Here is an 18,848-nt window from a genome sequence, read left to right as displayed (position 1 = left end):
GAGAGATTAACAGAAGACTCATGTCATTTGATTCAGTTGAGTTTAAGGAGATTGGTTAGAGGAGATTTCACTATCTATAGATGGTGACTTATTTAGAAAACAGGCTGGAATTGATCCAGATTGTGGTAGTCTAGAATAAGGGTTAAAAGTTAATGGATTGGGGGAAGGAGAATGGGGAGTGACTGCTTAATGGGTGCAGGGTCTCTTTTAGGGGTAATGAAAATATTTGGAAATTATGAGAGAGGTGATGGTTCAGCAACATTGTCAATGTACCACTGAGCTGTACACTTTAAACTGGTTAATTTTGTGCCACGTGCATTTGTGTTGGCTGCCCGAGTGGGAATCTTAGTGACACCACCTATTGTTTTAATGGGTTTAGACTTACTGGGCAGGTTCTTAGCCTCCCTGGCTTCAGTTTTCTCAACTGTAAAGTGTGCTTAATCATAATGGCACCTCACAGAGCTGCTAAACAGTATTAAACATGAGAGGTTTAATCCTGTTCAGCCAGCACAGAGAAGTGGTAAAAAACTATTAGTTATTATTATTGGAGCTGCTGCTGAAAGCTTTGAGGTCTAAAGATCTGTGGATAAAACTGCTATTTGAGTTCCTCATTAAAATAGTTTCCTTGTCCTAATCAATAGTGGTTAGTTAGACCTTTGAAACAAAATAGTAACAACAACTTCACAATAATAGCAAAACATGTTTCACTTCAATATCCCATTATAGTTGTAAACTGCTCTTATCATTTAACCCAATATACACCAAATATTTTTGATTGCAGGGGACAGTCTTACCACACATGCGCCCTCTGAGCACTGAGCCTGGCCTGCAGAAGAGGAAAGCCTTTTCCGTTTCTAAGGAATTGCTATCGGCTACGAGTATTTCAGATGCCAGCTGGAAGGAATACATGGGCTCCTTATCAAGGGTCATTTTCAAGTGATTGGTGATAGTTTCCAATGTGTTAATGAGTCGTCGCTGATTTTGGAATTCAATAGTGTCATTTCTTTCATCAGGTAAAGGCACACTAGCTGAGATAAAAACAACACAGAATAAAACATACACACACATGGTGTTTCAGGAAGCCATTTGTAGTTAGTTTTTAATGGCATATTAAAAAGCTTCCAGGAAAAGAAACTCAAACTCTACCACTACCTATAAAGCAACTAGTACATGGATAATATTAAGAACAATACAATTTGTTTTAATCCTTCATTCTCATTCTGGATCCAAATCACCTTTGTGCAGAGTTCTTCATTACAGCATATTAAATTCCTATAAGCTCTTGCTTTTTAAAAGCATGCCTTTGTTCATCATGCCAAGATGAGAACAAAGCAGGGTGTTTGTTGCTGTCAGAATCATAACATACATCTGTAAATTAATTTGCAAAAAAAACATCACAAGACTTAGGTGACCATGTTCTCCCTAATTTTCAGTTCCAGGATCATTTCCTGATAATAACAAACGGAAGCTTTGAAAAATAGGTCTGCCACTTGCCCTGGCCAGTGTGGCTCAGTTGGTTGGAGCATTGTCTTGTACATCGAAAGACCACAGGTTGGATTCCTGATCAGGGCACATACCCAGGTTTTGGGTTATTGATTCAATCCCTAGTCAGCAACCAATTGATGTTTCTCTCTCTCTCTCTCTCTCTCTCTCTCTCTCTCTCTCTCTCTCTCATCTCCCCTCCTCGCTCTCTAAAATCAATAAAAACATATCCTAGGGCGAAGGTTAAAAAAAGATTAGGTCTGCAACCAAGAATTTCACATAATATTATTTTTTCAAATGGACAGTTTGTCCTTACCTGTGATGTTAAAAGTTAACTTAACTTTGTGGTCAGTTAATGGGGCACTTCTTTTAGTCCGTGAAGATCTAGCTTTGCCAGCACCTGCGGGTGTTACTTGCACAGAGTCCAAGAAGTCGTCATAAGAGTAATCTAGCCGATTAGCTGCACCCCAACCACCTGGTCCTGGGTATTTGGGGCAGAAAAACAAATGATTTCTATAGTTGCATCTTTATCAGCATTTTAGTTCAAAGGTTAAGTCACAAGTCCAATGACCCTTGACCTCTGCTTAAATTACCCATATGCGGTAATCTGTGAGTATGCTTTTGTACTTACACATTTGCCAACTTGGTTATTAGGATTCTTATTTGACTCTGTTAATCTGACAGGTCAGAAGTGGCATCTCATTTTAGTTTTAATTTGAATTACATGATTATTTTGAGGTTAAACCATTTTAATATATTTATGGGCCCTCTGTCTTTCATATATTATGATTTGTGAAGGTGTTGTTATAAATACTACACTGACCTTGTGACTATTGTAAAGACAGACATTCAAGGAGGAAAGCTTGTCTTTTAGGATCACTTGTACCTCCTCTGCCTATGTTCGAATCTAGAAAACTGCCAGTTGGATCCCTCTTGGATGAAAAATATCTCCCATCTTAAAGCTGACTCCCTCCGTGTATATCCTTGTACCTCACAACCTACCTCAATAATCTGGGAGGGGAAACCTGGTCACGTGTGACAGAATAGGCATTGTAATTCTACGTGTGCCACTGCCAACTCCACTACCAATGCCTCTTTATACTTTTCTATCTAAAACTTTAATGCTCAATATGCTCGCTGAGAGCTGTACATATAGTTAAAAATGAAAAACAACCCAAAGTCTGTCAACAGGAAATTATTTACATAAATTATAACAAATTGATTGATAAAATTATATGTAGACATTTAAATTATATTGAAGCATAATATTTAATGACATAAAAATGTCCTCAATATAATGTCAACTAAAAAATTTGTGTTTATAACATAGAATGGGGATATATACACATACACATATGGTTATCAATATTAATCTATGAATAGAATTATTTCTGGGATTGTGGATTATCTTGATTTCATTCTTTGTTTCTTAGCATTTTCATTTTTTTGCAATAAACATATATGCACAAATCATATTTTTTAAATGTAAAAAGTGTAACCAATAGTCAACACCACTCTTAATGCTAAATTACTAATAACATTACAAATATGATTAGCATCTGAAATAAAAAGGAGTCTACTGTATGTGAATTAATACCATCTCAAATAACTTTCTAAGCACTTCACTTGAACTTACTCATTTAATCTTTACAATGGCCCTATGAGTTCAGTACTCCTACATCCCCATTTTATAGGTGAGGAGACTGAGGCACAGAATAGTTTGATAAATTGCTCAAGACCACACAGCTAGTAGGTGGTAGAGCCAGGTTCTGGATCCAAGGGGTAGACCATAAAGTCCATGCACTTAAATTGCCCACGACACTATTTTGTTATCACTTTGTGAAAACATTACTCTGGAAGTTCTGGACAGTTTTATAAAAATGAAATAAAAAAGAAGAAAAAGTATTAGAGAGGACAATGATTTTGCTAATCAAGAGACACACACAAAAAAACCACAAGTTATACTTTGGAATTACATTGATAAAAGTTATTTGTCAATTATATCTCAATACAAAAAATGAGAGGGACAAATTGTTCAGAGCCCACATGAAGAAAAGATCAAAAATCCACTTGATGGTATATTAGACTTGAATGGATTGAATCTTAACATATTCTGGGTGAGGAATCTGAACGTTTCACAAGTGTAACTATTTAAAATTAAATTTGCAATTTAAATTGAATGCCATATGAAAAATACTGTTAGAACTCTATAACTATTATCCTCTTCTGAGGCACCATCATCAATATTTGAATGTGACTTGGTTTTCTTAGTTTTTATCATCTTGAAGAGTTTTGGCTAAGAGTTTGGAAGAATGTGTTTGATACCTAAAATTTAATATATTCCTAAAGATCACGAAGCACAGTTGCACATTATCCAAGCATTTAAGAGTACTTGCATAAATTAAAGTTCATTTTTCTAGTTTGCCCTACTCTTCTGAAATTATTTTCTTATTTTGCAAATCAGTCTTGCAAACTACCAACACTACATCATTTAATTACCAATCGCAAAGCCATTTTCGTAGTCATAATTATATTCCAGGCAGTATTTTTTGGTCAGGTCCTCCAGTCTGCAGTCAATGTCATCAGCGTCGCTACAGAATGATGGCACCTGCAAATAAAAAATGAAGAGGACAAAAAGCAAGTCACGTCTCCGCATGCTTTGGCCTTCACATCTCTGTCAGTAGGAGGGAGGGGACTTTGAGTTCCACCTGTTCTCCCGAAGACTCTTGACCAGGGGTGGGCAAACTTTTTGACTCAAGGGCCCCAATGGGTTCTTAAACTGGACCGGAGGGCCGGAACAAAAGCATGGATGGAGTGTTTGTGTGAACTAATATAAATTCAAAGTTAACATCATTACATAAAAGGGTACGGTCTTTTTTTTTTTTTTAGTTTTATTCATTTCAAACGGGCCGAATCCGGCCCGAGGGCCGTAGTTTGCCCACGGCTGCTTTTGACCCTCCTGTAACTCCCTGTGATCCACCAGGGTTATTCTCCTGCCTCTTCTGTTTACATCACTTTTTTAAAAATTCAAAACTTTTAAATACAGGTTTACTTATAATTCACTGCAGAAGTGCAGATCCTATGAATAATTCTAAATAGTAAGAACAACTTTGGCTCACAAAGCAGAGGCAAATCATTAGGACAAGACATTTCTGTTGCCGATGACCCAGAGAGGCTCTGAAAAGCTCAACAGCGTCCTTTGAAATATTGCAAACGATGGAGGAGGACTTCTGACATACCATTTTCCCCAGGGTTGTCTCAAATGCTTCTGAAAACTTTTTCAGCAGGTCTGTGTCATCACAACGAGTTGCTTTGTACAGCATCTCAAAGGACTTGAACCCATGATTTGCAAAACGTTTTACTGGAAAATGTTGGGGAAAACAGCTTCAGTTGGTTAGTGTTTTCAAAACAGAGATTTAACTATCCCTGGAATAACTGTAACTGAGTATTGTAACTTTCACATAATTTGTGGATTGTTATAAAAATAAGAGACGAGCGTTCAGGAAAGTTTTTAGGCATTAGTTAATCACTGAAAACCAAGTACAAGCCAAATAAGCACTGTACTTAGTTACCAGGTGATGAATTTGCTTTAATAAGTTATTCTTTACCTTCCTACCATTTAAGGAAAAACAATAAATAAAAATTATTTTCATTATATTCCTGGGAAAAATCATGGCTGGATCAAAGATATTCTATTCCATATTTATTTAAATTTACAACATATATGTTTATATTTTCAACCACTAGACATTTAAAATTTTTCTGAATGTTATGCAAAATTACCTTTGTTAACAGTGTAATTTCACAGAGACAAATTTGTCTTTGGAGAAATTAGACTCAGCAAGATGTTTCAAAATATTCTGAGCTAAGGCCTCCTAATAGCATCACCATTAAAATCCTACCTTCTGATAGTCTATGGTAGAGGTAAGTGATACTGCTTCTACTTACTTCTCAAATTTGGGAAAAAACAGCTCAATTAAGTAGCTTTTACTCTTTTTCTAGGACATTTAAACTCCATCTATGGTACTGGATCAAATATTCACTCCAGATAATGTTATTTACACCAAAGATATTCGGTTGGCTGTTTTTATAACAATACATATTTAAGATTATCTAAATCTATATCAGAGCTAAGGAATGTACAACTGATCTCCCTCACTCCATCACAGATCCTGGCTCTTTAAATGTTATCTCTTCCACAGTCTATAAGATTATACTTCACGTTCAATTTCACAAGTGAAGAACAACATGCTGACAAATCTCTGCAGATATTTCTGGTAAATAACAAGGAGAGGGTCCATATGGTTTTGCCTTAAACTGAATCTTATCCTGTAGCAGTACTCTGGTGGGGTAATATTTTAAATGGATGGATGAAAGAACATTTATCCACAAACATGTCAAATTCATGGCACCATTTTCTACTCACAAAACCTAATCCCTAAAATTAAGACAATCTCCCTCTTTAAATGCATAGAAATCTACACAATCAGCTAACAGACACACATACTAAAGGAATCCAGAAAAATAATTAACACTTACTAGCACAGTCTGGCCATTCAGTGGAATATGGTGGTTTCCAGATACCATCTTCATAAGCACAATAATACTTCTCCATAGACCCTTCTGTGAAATCATAGCCCTCCAGGCAACTTAATGTGCAATTAACTCCAGCACTATCTTGAGTACATATGAAATCCCCATTTACAGGGGTAAATGGAATTTCACAGGGAGAACCTGTATAAAAAATATATTATTCATATACAGTGATATAAGAAAAATAAATCAAATCCCAGGAGTCTGAGTTGAATTATTAGAAAGATTCCTCCTGCCCACCATATTCCTAGAATGACTTTCATCACAAAGCCTTAGCGTGGGATTGTAGCAATGCTTGCTTTTTCTTTTTTTAAAAAATATATTTTTATTGATTTCAGAGAGGAAGGGAGAGGGAGAGAGAGATAGAAACATCAAAAATGAGAGAATCATTGATCGGCTGCCTCCTGCATGCCTCCACTGGGGATCGAACTGGCAATCCGGGCATGTGCCCTGACCAAAATCAAATGCCTTAATTTAATGGCATTCTGGTTCATAGGTCGGTGCTCAACCACTGATCCACGCTGGCTTAGCACAATGCATGCCTCTTAATTCCTAGGTGGACACAATTGAGAAGCTATATCTACATGTAATTAAAGGTTGTGCATATTTTACGAAAAGTATTTCTGATTTGGGAATGTTATTTTTGGCATTCTTTAGTAAAATGAAAATGACATTATGCAGCAAATACATTTTCAGAATCTGTTTCCTCAAGCATTCAAAATAAGATCATAATAATACTTTGTACCTTTAGAGAAAATGTTAATAAAATGTTAAAGATCACCTGGAAGAAATATTTTTATTTATCATGAAGTGAAATAATAATAATTAGAAACCTAAATAAAATCTGTCAGTATTCTAACTTTAAAAATCTGCTGCTCATAGCCCGGCTGGTGTGAGCATCAACCCATGAACCAAGAGGTCCCTGGTTCAATTCCCAGTCAGGGTACGTGCCCGGGTTGCAGGTTTGATCCCCGGTGGGAGGTGGGGGGAGTGCAGGATGCAGACAATCAATGTCTCTCTCTGATTGATGTTTCTATCTCTCTATCCTTCTCCCTTCCACTCTCTCTAAAAATCAATAAAAACATATTTTTTTTATAAAAACATATTTTTAAAAAATCTATTGCTCATAGCCTATTTTGTCTCACAACAGCAATGATACATATCAAATGTCACCTAGACTTCTGGAGACTTAGGAACAGCATACCTTTCAGGACAATGTGAATATCACATGTTCTTTTATTGCCTGAGGGGTCAGTGGCTGTATACCGCACCACAGTCTCTCCTTGAGGGAAGAGGTCTCCTGGGGTATGACTTCTGGTGATGACCAACACGGCCCCTGGAAAGGAAAGAAGGAACCCGATTTTGGGGTTACTGGTCTGCACTCATTTCCCTAGCCACCTTATTTTACTTTTCAGTTTCTGATTTTTAGAGAGAGTGGAAGGGAGAGGGATAGAGAGATTGAACCAGCTGGGCATTCAATTTATGTTGATTTGACCACTAGTAGAAAATAAAAGATGTAATATCCATATTATAACATAGAAACAGCAGACTCAAAAACCTCATTAAATTAAGGCATTCTTGCTTAATAAATGATTTTCCTTGAATAGGTCAGTCTATCTGAATATGGGAAATTCTAATTTGCATTTATAATATTGTTTATTAGATTTTACTGAAATCTTAAAAGGGAAATTTAATTCTACTTGGCCATTTTTCAGCTTTCATATGATCTTCTATAATTTTTTTTGTCAAATGTTTAAGAAATGAGTATAAATACACAGAATCCCACTAAAGATATCAATACAACATGTAGTTTGTGCCTTCAGGACAAAGTAAGCTTAGAGACTGAGCAAATTTATTAGATTCCCCTTCAAGTACAACACCTAGCACAGGTTAATAAATGTCCATTGTATATTGAAGGAAGGGGAAACCCCATGGGTAGGTTAGATTAATAACGTTAAATTATATATATGGGGGGGGGGGGCAAAAGTAGATTTACAGTTGCATGGTGACCTTTTGAGCTAATAAAGCTGTTGTAATAATCATAACCTGCATGTAGGTTTCCACACAAACAACTGTAAACCTACTTTTGCCAACATGTGTAATTGTCCTAGCATTAAAACATATTACCTTATATAATTATTCAGTCCACTTAGATATAATTTACTTTTCATTTTTCTTTTGTGTTTTCTGAAAGCTTTTAAAAATAAAGTATGTCAGTGTTACCATACTGAGAACAAAATGCCTATAATCTCACCCGAGTTGTCTGAGAACTGAGGCTCATCCCAGGTTGCAGGATGCTGCTTCTCGGAGACCTGGATGGGAGGTGGGGATCTGCACCTGTCTATGCTAGGTGGTTCCACATCTAAAAAACATGAAATCAGAGAAAGAAGTCACAGTTGATATTAAAAAATGATGAGGGGGGTTGCCAGAGAGAACTGATGTCTGCTTGTCTTGGCAAAGAACTCTGACCTTGTTAAACACAAGGTTGACCGTGGGGCCCCCTTCCACAAGAGGCATGTTTTATCCCCAGTCTCAACATTAAAAGAAAAAGCTGATTCTTGCATATTGCCCTCTGCCTGCTGAAGAAGAAATTCCAGGTTACTAAAATCACTGTGAGCACAGTGGTATGAAAGGTAATACAGATGTGGTGGGCATTTAATTTGTGTGTTCCACCAGTAATAATTAAGCTGATATATCTGACAGTGATAAGAACCTTCCCAGATAAGTAGGAGAGAAATGACCAATCTTAGACATTGCCCTAGGATCACTCCCAGGATCCTCCTCTTACTGGAAGGGGCAAGATAGGCTAAATGTAAGGAACAATGGGTAGAAAGATCTGAGTCATGTTTCAGAATATGCAAGGTGTGAGGATTTGATATTGCTGAAATGCAAGGAAATTATGTCCGAAGCTGGGACACTGGAGTCTAAGAGTTCTAAGGCTGATAAATTCTAGGTAAAGACAAATAACAGGGTGTGGTGTGGACATGGAAGTAAGGTGCTACAGTGGAGAGGGGTAAAAGCCACAGTAGAAGTTTGAGAACTATGAATAGGTGTTGCTGAACACTGTAATCCACATTGAAAGAGTAGTTTGAGGTGGCCTGGGTGAGCCAGGTTTCAAAGCTCTGATAGGATGTGGTAGAATTTTTAGGATATCAGTAAAGAACAACAAAGAAGGTGCATAGAAGGTAATTTTAATTATTTTTACACATTCGAAATGTACTTATATCCATAATCACATGTCTTTGAGAGAGACTGTTACAGGCATCAAGTCTAGGGTATTTTTATCTATAATATGAAAACACATACTCTAAAATTAAATGAGCTGCACCTGTGAGAACATATAGATATCTGTTTTAAGTCTTATGAATAAATGCTCAATTTTTCTCTTTTCTTCATGCTTGTCATTTCATCAGTGCTGTACCTTTGGGTTACTACCCTCCTGGGCTGTAAACTTGTTAATGAGAGATGGAGTCTCTTTTGCACATGGTTAGGTCTCCACAGAACTTGGCCCATAACAGGTGCTCAGAACACGTTGTTGAATGAAGGAAAGAGTAAAGGAATGCTCATAGGAGGTCAGTGCACTTTGAGGTTACTGAATCAAGTCAGTTCATAGTTCAACTGAAAAATCTGGCAGCATTTATTATTTTCCCAAAGAAACTGCACATATTTACAAGATCTTCTAAAATAGCCACACATTTTAAAGTTGAATCAGAAGTACAAGATGCTCGCAGTCAGACTAGTAAAATACTGTCAGAAGAAGGGGAGGTACAGCAGACGCACTGTATCAAAAGAGAGAGACAACTTCCCAAGCAAGTGAGGCAACTGTGAAACATTAAGCAAAAGCAATCCTGCTTCCTCTCTTTTATCAGTAAGACACCAACGCCCTGTCAACTGAGGTGAACAAGGAAAGGCAGGCTTTGGAATATTTTCTCTCTGACTCTGTCACTTTGTCTTTCTCCCCTAGCCTTCCCCTCCTTCTCAACCCCTTTCTTTCTCTTGCTCCCTCTTCCTTCCCATTTTTTCTCTTTCTCTTTTCTAATTTGAAAATCCAGCTAGTGTCTAACTAGAAACTTGAGTACACATTTTACCTTTCAACATGCTGACTCTTTGTTGTGAAAAATTAAAACTTCACAAAGTCTTGAACCACAAATCCAACATATTTTCCATGTTTCTGCTAAAGTTCATGTTGAAAAAGCAATTTAAAAAACACTACTATAAAATGAATTAGACTGAGTTTTACTTGAGTTTTTTTATTTGCTTTTGCCAAAAACTTATAATTCCAAGGTAAAAATCCAGTTTGATATACATTAGTTATTTCAAGAACTTATGTAGAATTCTTAAAATAAAATGAGTTTAATGTATTGAGCTTTAAAATAAACACATTAAAATATATCAGAGACAAATGTCACAAAATGTCAATATTTATATAGCGCTTAATGTATCAGGCACTAGTTCAAGGGATTTATATAACTTAACTAATTAAAAACCTCACTACGTCCCTATGAGGTAATATATTTATCAATTCTATTTTTTTGGATAAGGAAATTGAGGCACAGAGATGTGACTGGTCACATTGCCTTTAAGTGGCAAAGCTGGATAGGGAGTCAAGCAGTTTGGGTTCAGAGTCTGTGGTCTTGCTAACCTACTTCTCCATGTAGTAAGTCTTGGTATTTGGTAGCTATTGAATATTTACCAAATGGACTGAAAGCACAATGACCAATTGGGTAATGAAACAGTATACCAGGCCAAAAAATACAAATAAAAAAGAAGGACTGATCTATAGTAGTGGTTGGGAAAATGTAAGAGACTGGGAGAGATTTCAAAGATATTAAGTAGATGAAAACTTATTGGGTGCTGGTGACAGAGGAAGAAGATTCGAAGATGACTTCCACATGTCTGCTTGGTGGCCAGGTTGTTGGCTGTACCATTTTCTGAGTTGAGAAATATATTATGTTTGAGTGAATTTGAATTGCCTTTGGGACATCCACATGTGACATCCACAGTAGGCAGTTTTATACAGTGATTTGAATTTCAGAAAAGAGACCTGATCTGGAGATGGAAATCTGGAAGTTGTCAGTTAACAAGTCACCAGGAAAACGATAAAGAGAAAGACAAGAGAACCAAGGCTGGAATCCTGGGGATATTAAACATTTGAGAGTTGTTCTGAGGAAGAGAAGCCCAGGAAAGCAATAAAGAAGGGTAAAAGAGAAAAACTGGGGAAAAACAGGAAATACTGGTGTCAGAGAAGCTGGGAAGGAGACAGTTTTGATAAGGAGAGTATGGTTCATAATGTAAAATCGAATGAAACATTATGTAAAATAAGGACTAACAGGTACGTGGTAGGAATGACTTTAGAGATCATTGGTGACCTTGATGAGAGTAGTTTACCTGGTATATGAGTGAAGGAGACTGAAGCCACACTTGAGTGACTTTGAGAATAAATGGCAGTTAAGTCAAAAGAGATGACAACCATTGGGAACTTTTGAAAAGGCTTGGATGGGAGGAAATCAAAGGGAAACAGTGATAGTTAAAGAGTATGTATGCTTCAAAAGGGTGGCTTGAGCAGGTTTTAATGCCAGTAGGAAGATTGGATAGAAAGGGAGTTGTTGAAGACAAAGAAGCAAAGTCCTAGAGGAACTGGATTATTTTCACAAACTGATCCAAGTAATTTAAAGACTTACCAACGACCTTGATATGGAAAGTGCAGCTGGCTTGGTTGCTGGATAGGTCAATTGCCGTGTACGTGATAGCAACCTCTCCAATTGGGAAGAGGTAAGGTGGGGTAAAAGCTGGATGGACATGGATTGACAGCTTTTGGAGATAATATTTTGAAATTTAAAGTTAGTATCAATAGTACATTTATTCTTTGTTATTCATATACTATTTGTAAAGTTTAAAATGACACAATATTTCACATATAGTGAAAAGGAAAAAAACAGGCACAATCTTTTGGTGTATTTCTTTCCAGAATATTCTATTTGCATGTAGAATATCAACAATCATTCGTGGATTTTCTGAACCCCAAATGCGACAATTTTGTCGATTAACCAAGCCATCAAGATGAAAATGAGCCTCATCGAAAAACTGTCTCCTTCCCAGCTTCCCAGCTTGCATGTGTGTAGCATTGGCATAATACGAAATGTTGTTTCTTGTTTTTAAACATATCTTAAAACACCTTTTATGCTGTTGCCTAGTCTTTAGAACTTAAGATGACTTAATTGTAGCCATGATGTTCTGTAGAATAAATATATGATAATTTAAGAAAAATCTATTGAAAGACACTTAAATTGCTCCTGAATTTTACTACTGTAAACAGCACTGGGATGAACAGTTTTGCATAAAGAATTTAAAAATATTTTTATTGTGTCCTTATAATAAATTTCCATGGATGGAATTACTAACCTCAAGGTTACTAATATTTCATGTAGCTACTACAAAATTTATTTCCCAAAGCATAGTACTAATTTGCATTCTCCCTGCCAATATTTGATAGTATCAATGTGTATATGTATACAGAGAGCATGCTGTCATTAGAGTATTAGTAAATGTTCAATATCAAACATATTTATAGTGTATTTAGAGTCTATTTGAAAAGGATGCACATGTTTGCATAAACCTTACCTTTTCCCCAGAGTTGTCTTTAGCTGTTGGGATTTGCCAGGTGATATTAGCAGAGTCTTGCTGTTCCTGCGTCTTAGCCTCTATATCCGGAGGACAGTTGATTTGAGGAGCCTCCACATCTGACTCAGAAAATACACAAATCAATTAATACGTTAAGTCTACATCATTTAAGAATTAGATAAGAATACATTAATACTTTGTGTCTCGTCATTTCCATATCGATTCCTGATTGCACAACTGCGTTCAGGATAATTGATCTCAGCATAGCTTCCTAGGACCTTCAAGAGCTAGTACCTGCTGACCTCAACCTTGCCTTTATAGATTCCCTACTGGAACTCACTCTCCACAATAAATACTTCCAGTCCCATGAAAGCCCCACGGTCTTTCTGGAACCTTTGCCTATGTTCTTTTATTTACCTGAATCAATACCCGCTTCTCCCTTTACCTAGGTAACTACTACTTGTCCTTTAATTCTCAGCTTGGACACAAGCTCCTCAGAAAGCTCTCTCTGACTCCCCTGGTCCATTTTAGGTGCTCATTCAAGTTCCCACAACTCTCTGTCCTTCCGAGCCACAAAATTCATAATGCCAGTTTGAAGTGCAATTGTCTACCCCCCAAAAATTTAAGGTGTGTGAATGCCAGGGTATCTCTTGTCCCATTGTGCTATATATACCTGGCATAGAATAGGACCTTGATAAATATTTTTTGAATGAAATAAAGAAATAAATAGAAAGATGAATGCTGACTGGCAGGAAGGAACTACACTTTAAAACAAGGGCTGTCAAGTAGGATGAATTAGTAGTGCGAAAAGGTACTGTCAAAACAAACAACAAATTACAGTCAATGAAATTTTTTGCAGTGTGAAACTTTGCAATACAAACACTGAATTAGAAGTGGTAACATTACACATATCCACATTAGTAACTGTAGAACTAAGTTCTTATTATATATATAATAAATCCCCTCATTTGAAGTTACATTAAATTAGGTCTTCTGTAACTTGCAGTGGAATACTAGTACATATATCCAAATTGATTTAATTCATCTTCTTGTTTCTTTGCAATTTTATTCAATTTACATTTTCTCTGATAATTGTTTGACAATTTCCCCTCACAAATATATATTAGCATATTGCCTCTGAAAATTTGAAAAAGTATCTGACTTTTCGTTCATACCTGAATAACAGTTTGACTGGATTTGGAATTTAAAGTTTACAGCCATTTCTCTCTCCGTATTCGTTGGACATTGCTACATTTCCTTCTGGCATTTAGAGTTCTAAAAGAGAAGTGAGTCTGATTCTTATTTCTTTCGCTCAATTTCTCTTCTCACTGGAAACTTATTTAATTTTTTAAAAAATATATTTTATTGATCCTTTACAGAGAGCAAGGGAGATGGATAAAGAGTCAGAAACATCGATGAGAGAGAAACATCGATCAGCTGCCTCCTGCACACTCCCTACTGGGGATGTGCCCGCAACCAAGGCACATGCCCTTGACCAGAATCGAACCTGGGACCTTTCAATCTGCAGGCTGACGCTCTATCCACTGAGCCAAACCAGTAAGGGCTTTATTTAATATTTTGTCATTAACTTTGGACTTCAGAAACTTCACCAGAAGTAGTGAAAACATGCCTGCCTTATACTCAGGGGCTACTTTTGATCTAAAGGTTCAAGCTTTTCTGTGTAAAAAGTAAAAACTTTCTTTTACTGGTAGGAAAATTCTGCTCCTCCACCCCCCTTTTCTCTCTCTTTCTGGAACTGTTTTAAAAAAATTTATTTATTGCCTAAAGTTTTACATATGTTTCCTTTTCCCCCCCGCTTGACCCCCTTCCCACCCCCGCCAAGCCATTCCCACCCCGGGCAAGCCCCCACCGCCCCAGTGTCTGTGTCCATTGGTTATGCTAATATGGATATTGGGCTTCTCAACTGATCATTGGTATCTCTTAATTTCTATCTGTTTGGTTTCATAAGTTGGAATAGTCAAGTTCTTTATTAGTCTGATTCTAAAGAACACTCAACTTGGTTATTCAAATCACGAATATTGTTTTCAACAACATCTGTTCCATGTTTTTGCCCTTCTCTTAGAGATATTCATATTTTTATTTTTAAGAACTCTTGTTTTCAACGCCCGCTCCTTCATAGCTGTCTGCCCCTGCTACAAGGAAGATGGCAATGTTCTCCTGTGAATAATGGATGCAGGTCTCAAAATGCATTTAGTCTCACCTGCTTTATATGGGTCAGAAACTCCTCAAAGAATTTCTGCATCTACTGATGCAAAACTTACCTGACTTCCAGTTCCTATATTATGCTTATTTTCATATGTCTTCTGTCATTGCCTGGCATGTTGCAATTGGATTTTGTAAAACCACCATTTATCATGGGTTTGCAGCAGAGTTGCAAAGGACAGTCCCACAATCCACCAACTTGTAATCACATGGGAATTTGGTTTTTAATCTGACCAACATAGAAGACCTACCTTTACAAACAGCTGTCTGAACCCTGGCGCTCCATTTTCCAGAGGTGGTACATCGCAATTCTTCTCTGACTCCAGCTAAAATGTATCCTTCGTGGCAACTTAGCTGACAAATTGTCCCAGGTTTGGCTGGCTGCCTGCCGCAGCTGGTGGGGGACACGATGACACCTTTGGGCATCTGAAAGGTGGCGCACTGGCGCTCTGTGGTACGGAATAAGGAAATGAGAGAATGTTCTTTGCATTCTCACAAATTGCAAATGCCACACATTCTCTTTACCCAACAAAAGTACTGACAACGCTGGTCAGGCCAATGTCTTTCAGTACTTATAACAGTAGGTATGGCATTGTTACTGCACTGAATATTTGTTTAATAGTACATTTTATTCCTCTGTATCAGAGCGATCATCTCTTCTCGGTATGATAACATCAGTTTTTCTGAGCCTGCACAGTGAGGGTCGACTGTAAATGAATCCCCTAGTAAGTCCAATGTCCCGCCTGGTCACGCCCTCCCTTATGATCACCCAAGAATCGAGTACTAGATTATACTAGAATAAAGGTGTAAATCAATTTTGGACGACCTGGCATATTTATAGCATCTAGTTTTCCCATCTTAGGTCCTGGCACCTCTTAACTTTTTCCATACATGTAGTTCTTCTTCTCCCTTTTTTTGGAAGTTGTATATTTCATTACATACCTGCTAATACTACTAGGTTACTGTATCTGTCACATAGTAAGGTTTCACTAAATAGTAGTTGTCAACATCTCATCATATTATCATAACTATTGTTATTTGTATCTACAGTGTATAAGAAGCAGAAAACTGAACAAGCTACTGAATTTATTCATTCGGGACCCAACTGCAGTAGCGAGATGTCACAGCTCTTAGTGAAGGACAAGGCAGAATATAGGATGAATTTTATGGTCCATCTTAAGATTCATTGGTTCATAATTCAGTCCTCTCATCAACAAGGTAAAAGTAAATTGTGTTTAACAAAGTGATGGAATTGTATAGCATTTCCTTTAAAAAAAAACACATCAAAATTGGCCCCATTTTTTTAAAAAAAGGATTTAAAGCTGTAAACTTCAGTGACTTGGAAAATTAGAAGGCTTTTCACCAGTGGAGGGGAATAAAACAACATTTATTTATATGCCTATATCTCTGTGCATCTGTATGTATGGTTTTGTATTTATAGTCATTATGAGTCAATTTTTAGTTCTAGGTCTTCACAGAAAATGGGAATTAGAGAGCAAGAAAAATGAATCACAAAAGGCGCCATACCTTCCAGAAACTTACCCACACAACGAGGTTCTAAACTATCCCACTGGGCGTTTCCCTGACAGGTCAGCTTAACACTTCCTTCTAGTCTGTACCCTTCATTGCAGGTAACCAAACACGTTGTCTTGTAGGACATTTCCCCCGTGGAACAGCTCAGGCGGCCATGTCTGGGTTGGCGGAGACGAGGGCATGTTCTTACTATATAAAATGAAAACTATTAGATCACATGCTACTGAATAAGGACAAAAATGATCATTATAAGTTCAATAACACATTACAAGCAAGAAAAGGCCCTTTTCTTAAAATGGCAAAGAGTAAAACATATCATTATTTTTTGAGTTAGTGCTAGACAATTAATAGCCTGTGTTTTACCAAATGCATTGCCCAAGCAATCTCACTGTGTTCAGCCATCTACCCATAGATGGGAAACTTAACCTGTCTCTGAGGAGTCTGGTCCTAAATCGGGGGTGGGGAACCTTTTTTCTGCCAAGGGCCATTTGGATATTTATAACATCATTTGCAGGCCACACAAAATTATCAACTTAAAAATTAGCCTGCTCTATTTGGTCAGACATTTAGTTAACTCACCCCTAATGCCTTGGCAGGGCCAGACCAAATGATTTTGAGAGCCCGATATTACCCACCCTAACTTAAACGGATGATGATGCCTATAGACAGGGAGTGCTTGACAAAGTCTTTGGCTGTGATTTTCCGGGCTGTATTCCAACAAAAGGAAAGGGACAGAGATTCCAGGTTGATGAGCAACTCAATTCTCAGATCTCATGGGCATGTCCTGGGGCTTTTAATGATCCCAGGATCTGCAAAGCAGCTCAACCCTTGCAATCTTAAATTCCAGTATTCTATCCTCTGACGACAACTCTTGTCCTTTTAGCATTTTCACTCCTTTTTCCCAGACACTTACTGTAAATCCTAGATCATGATGCTGATCTTGATGTAGGCATTAACATTGATTTGTTTGTTTTTTTGCTACTCTAGCGAAGAATGCTACTTGCCCACCCCAGAAGCATTCTTCCTAGTTTATTCAGCATAATAATATTCACAGCTAGAAGACAATTCCCCACGTCCATCACAAGAAATGACAGTCAATGAGAGAAAAGCTGAAGTTGTGTGGAACTTCTGGACAAGTTTTTTAAAGGGGACTGTCTCAATTGAGAGAGTACTTTTTTGCCTTCCCCTTCCTTCTCCTTTTTTGTCTTAAAATACAGACATGAGGGATAGTACTCCAGCATATTATAGTATAAGTATAGGCAGTGACTCCTGTCATACACAGAGATATGAGGAGGGAAAGAGAGTGGATTCCTGTTGAATATGTCAAAGGGTGGGTGCATATAATCATTTTAATAGTTTACAGATATAATCCTACGGCATCAGGAATTATACAAAAACCAAAAACAACTCCTACAAAGGAACAAAGTTCAGTTTGCTCTCAGCACTACTGCAACACAAAAGGCCAGAAGGTGACATAGCAAACTCTAGACATTTTTGAACAAAATCATTTGGATTCAATTTTATTGGGACTCTGGGTAAAATGTATTTTTTTTCTTTCTTTTACTTTTCTGCATTTTCCAATTTTTAAATATCAAACACATATTTATTTATGATGAAAGCTTAATTTTAAAATAATAGGAAAGAAAGCTGGAGCAAATATTCAGTGTATATTCAACCAAAGTCATTTTTTAAATAAAATATACTGTGAAGTAACCCATTCAAATGATATTAGTCAACAGAGCATAAATACTGGGTGCATTAAATGTATGTTTAGGATTGACTGCTCCTTAGAGAAAATTCAAGAATTAGATGAAAGGGGAAGCCATAAAGCCTAGCTTTTCAGACCCTGGGATGGTTTGAAAAAAGTCAATTATCAATGACAACAAAACAGAAATCTTTTGCCTTCCACACTGGATTTTTATTAAGTGTGTCCATCACATAAGTAGAATCTTTATTAAATGTGTATATCAAGGTCAGGGCACATGCCCAGGTTGTAGGCTCAATCCCCAGTAGGAAGCATTCAGGAGGCATCATTGACCTCTCTCTCTCTCTCTCTCTCTCCCACTTCCTCTCTGAAATCAATAAAAAATTAAAAAAATAAGATAAATTCCTATGATCATGATACATAAAATCTGAAAAAATATATTCAACAACTGCTTTTAGAGTCAATATGCTGCTTAAATCACTCTGGCTTTCCAAGCGGAGACAAGATGGATTTACAACATCTCTCAAGAGTACTGAGAGTAAATTACATTTGGTGTTTCATACACATGCAAATTATATTGCTTCTCATATGTTGGTTTTAATAAGTTTTCATTGTTCCTCAGGGAAAACAAAGGATTCAATAATTCCTATTTAGTCTTCAACATTTTATACTCCTTGTCAATCAAGAATGG

The 18,848-nt window shown here is 37.0% G+C and overlaps 1 protein-coding gene across 1 annotated transcript in view; it reads right to left on the bottom strand.

Moving 5' to 3' along the window:
• SVEP1 (sushi, von Willebrand factor type A, EGF and pentraxin domain containing 1) overlaps nucleotides 1-18,848 on the bottom strand; it is a 145,292-nt gene that overhangs the window by 73,142 nt on the left and 53,302 nt on the right. Inside the window, exons 6-16 of the mRNA XM_070430919.1 lie at nucleotides 16,462-16,641; nucleotides 15,171-15,368; nucleotides 12,697-12,815; nucleotides 11,757-11,886; nucleotides 8,330-8,437; nucleotides 7,280-7,411; nucleotides 6,022-6,216; nucleotides 4,722-4,843; nucleotides 3,982-4,090; nucleotides 1,799-1,963; nucleotides 795-1,028 (exon numbers count right to left, since the gene is read on the bottom strand). Coding sequence (XP_070287020.1) covers nucleotides 795-1,028; nucleotides 1,799-1,963; nucleotides 3,982-4,090; nucleotides 4,722-4,843; nucleotides 6,022-6,216; nucleotides 7,280-7,411; nucleotides 8,330-8,437; nucleotides 11,757-11,886; nucleotides 12,697-12,815; nucleotides 15,171-15,368; nucleotides 16,462-16,641 — 1,692 coding nt within the window. The remainder of the gene's footprint in view (nucleotides 1-794; nucleotides 1,029-1,798; nucleotides 1,964-3,981; nucleotides 4,091-4,721; nucleotides 4,844-6,021; nucleotides 6,217-7,279; nucleotides 7,412-8,329; nucleotides 8,438-11,756; nucleotides 11,887-12,696; nucleotides 12,816-15,170; nucleotides 15,369-16,461; nucleotides 16,642-18,848) is intronic.

Source organism: Myotis yumanensis, unplaced genomic scaffold (genome assembly GCF_028538775.1).
Source record: "Myotis yumanensis isolate MYYU_CA2020_CCGP unplaced genomic scaffold, mMyoYum1.0.hap1 SCAF_12, whole genome shotgun sequence".
NCBI classification, from domain to species: domain Eukaryota; kingdom Metazoa; phylum Chordata; class Mammalia; order Chiroptera; family Vespertilionidae; genus Myotis; species Myotis yumanensis.
This window is presented reverse-complemented; position numbering and strand designations above follow the sequence as displayed.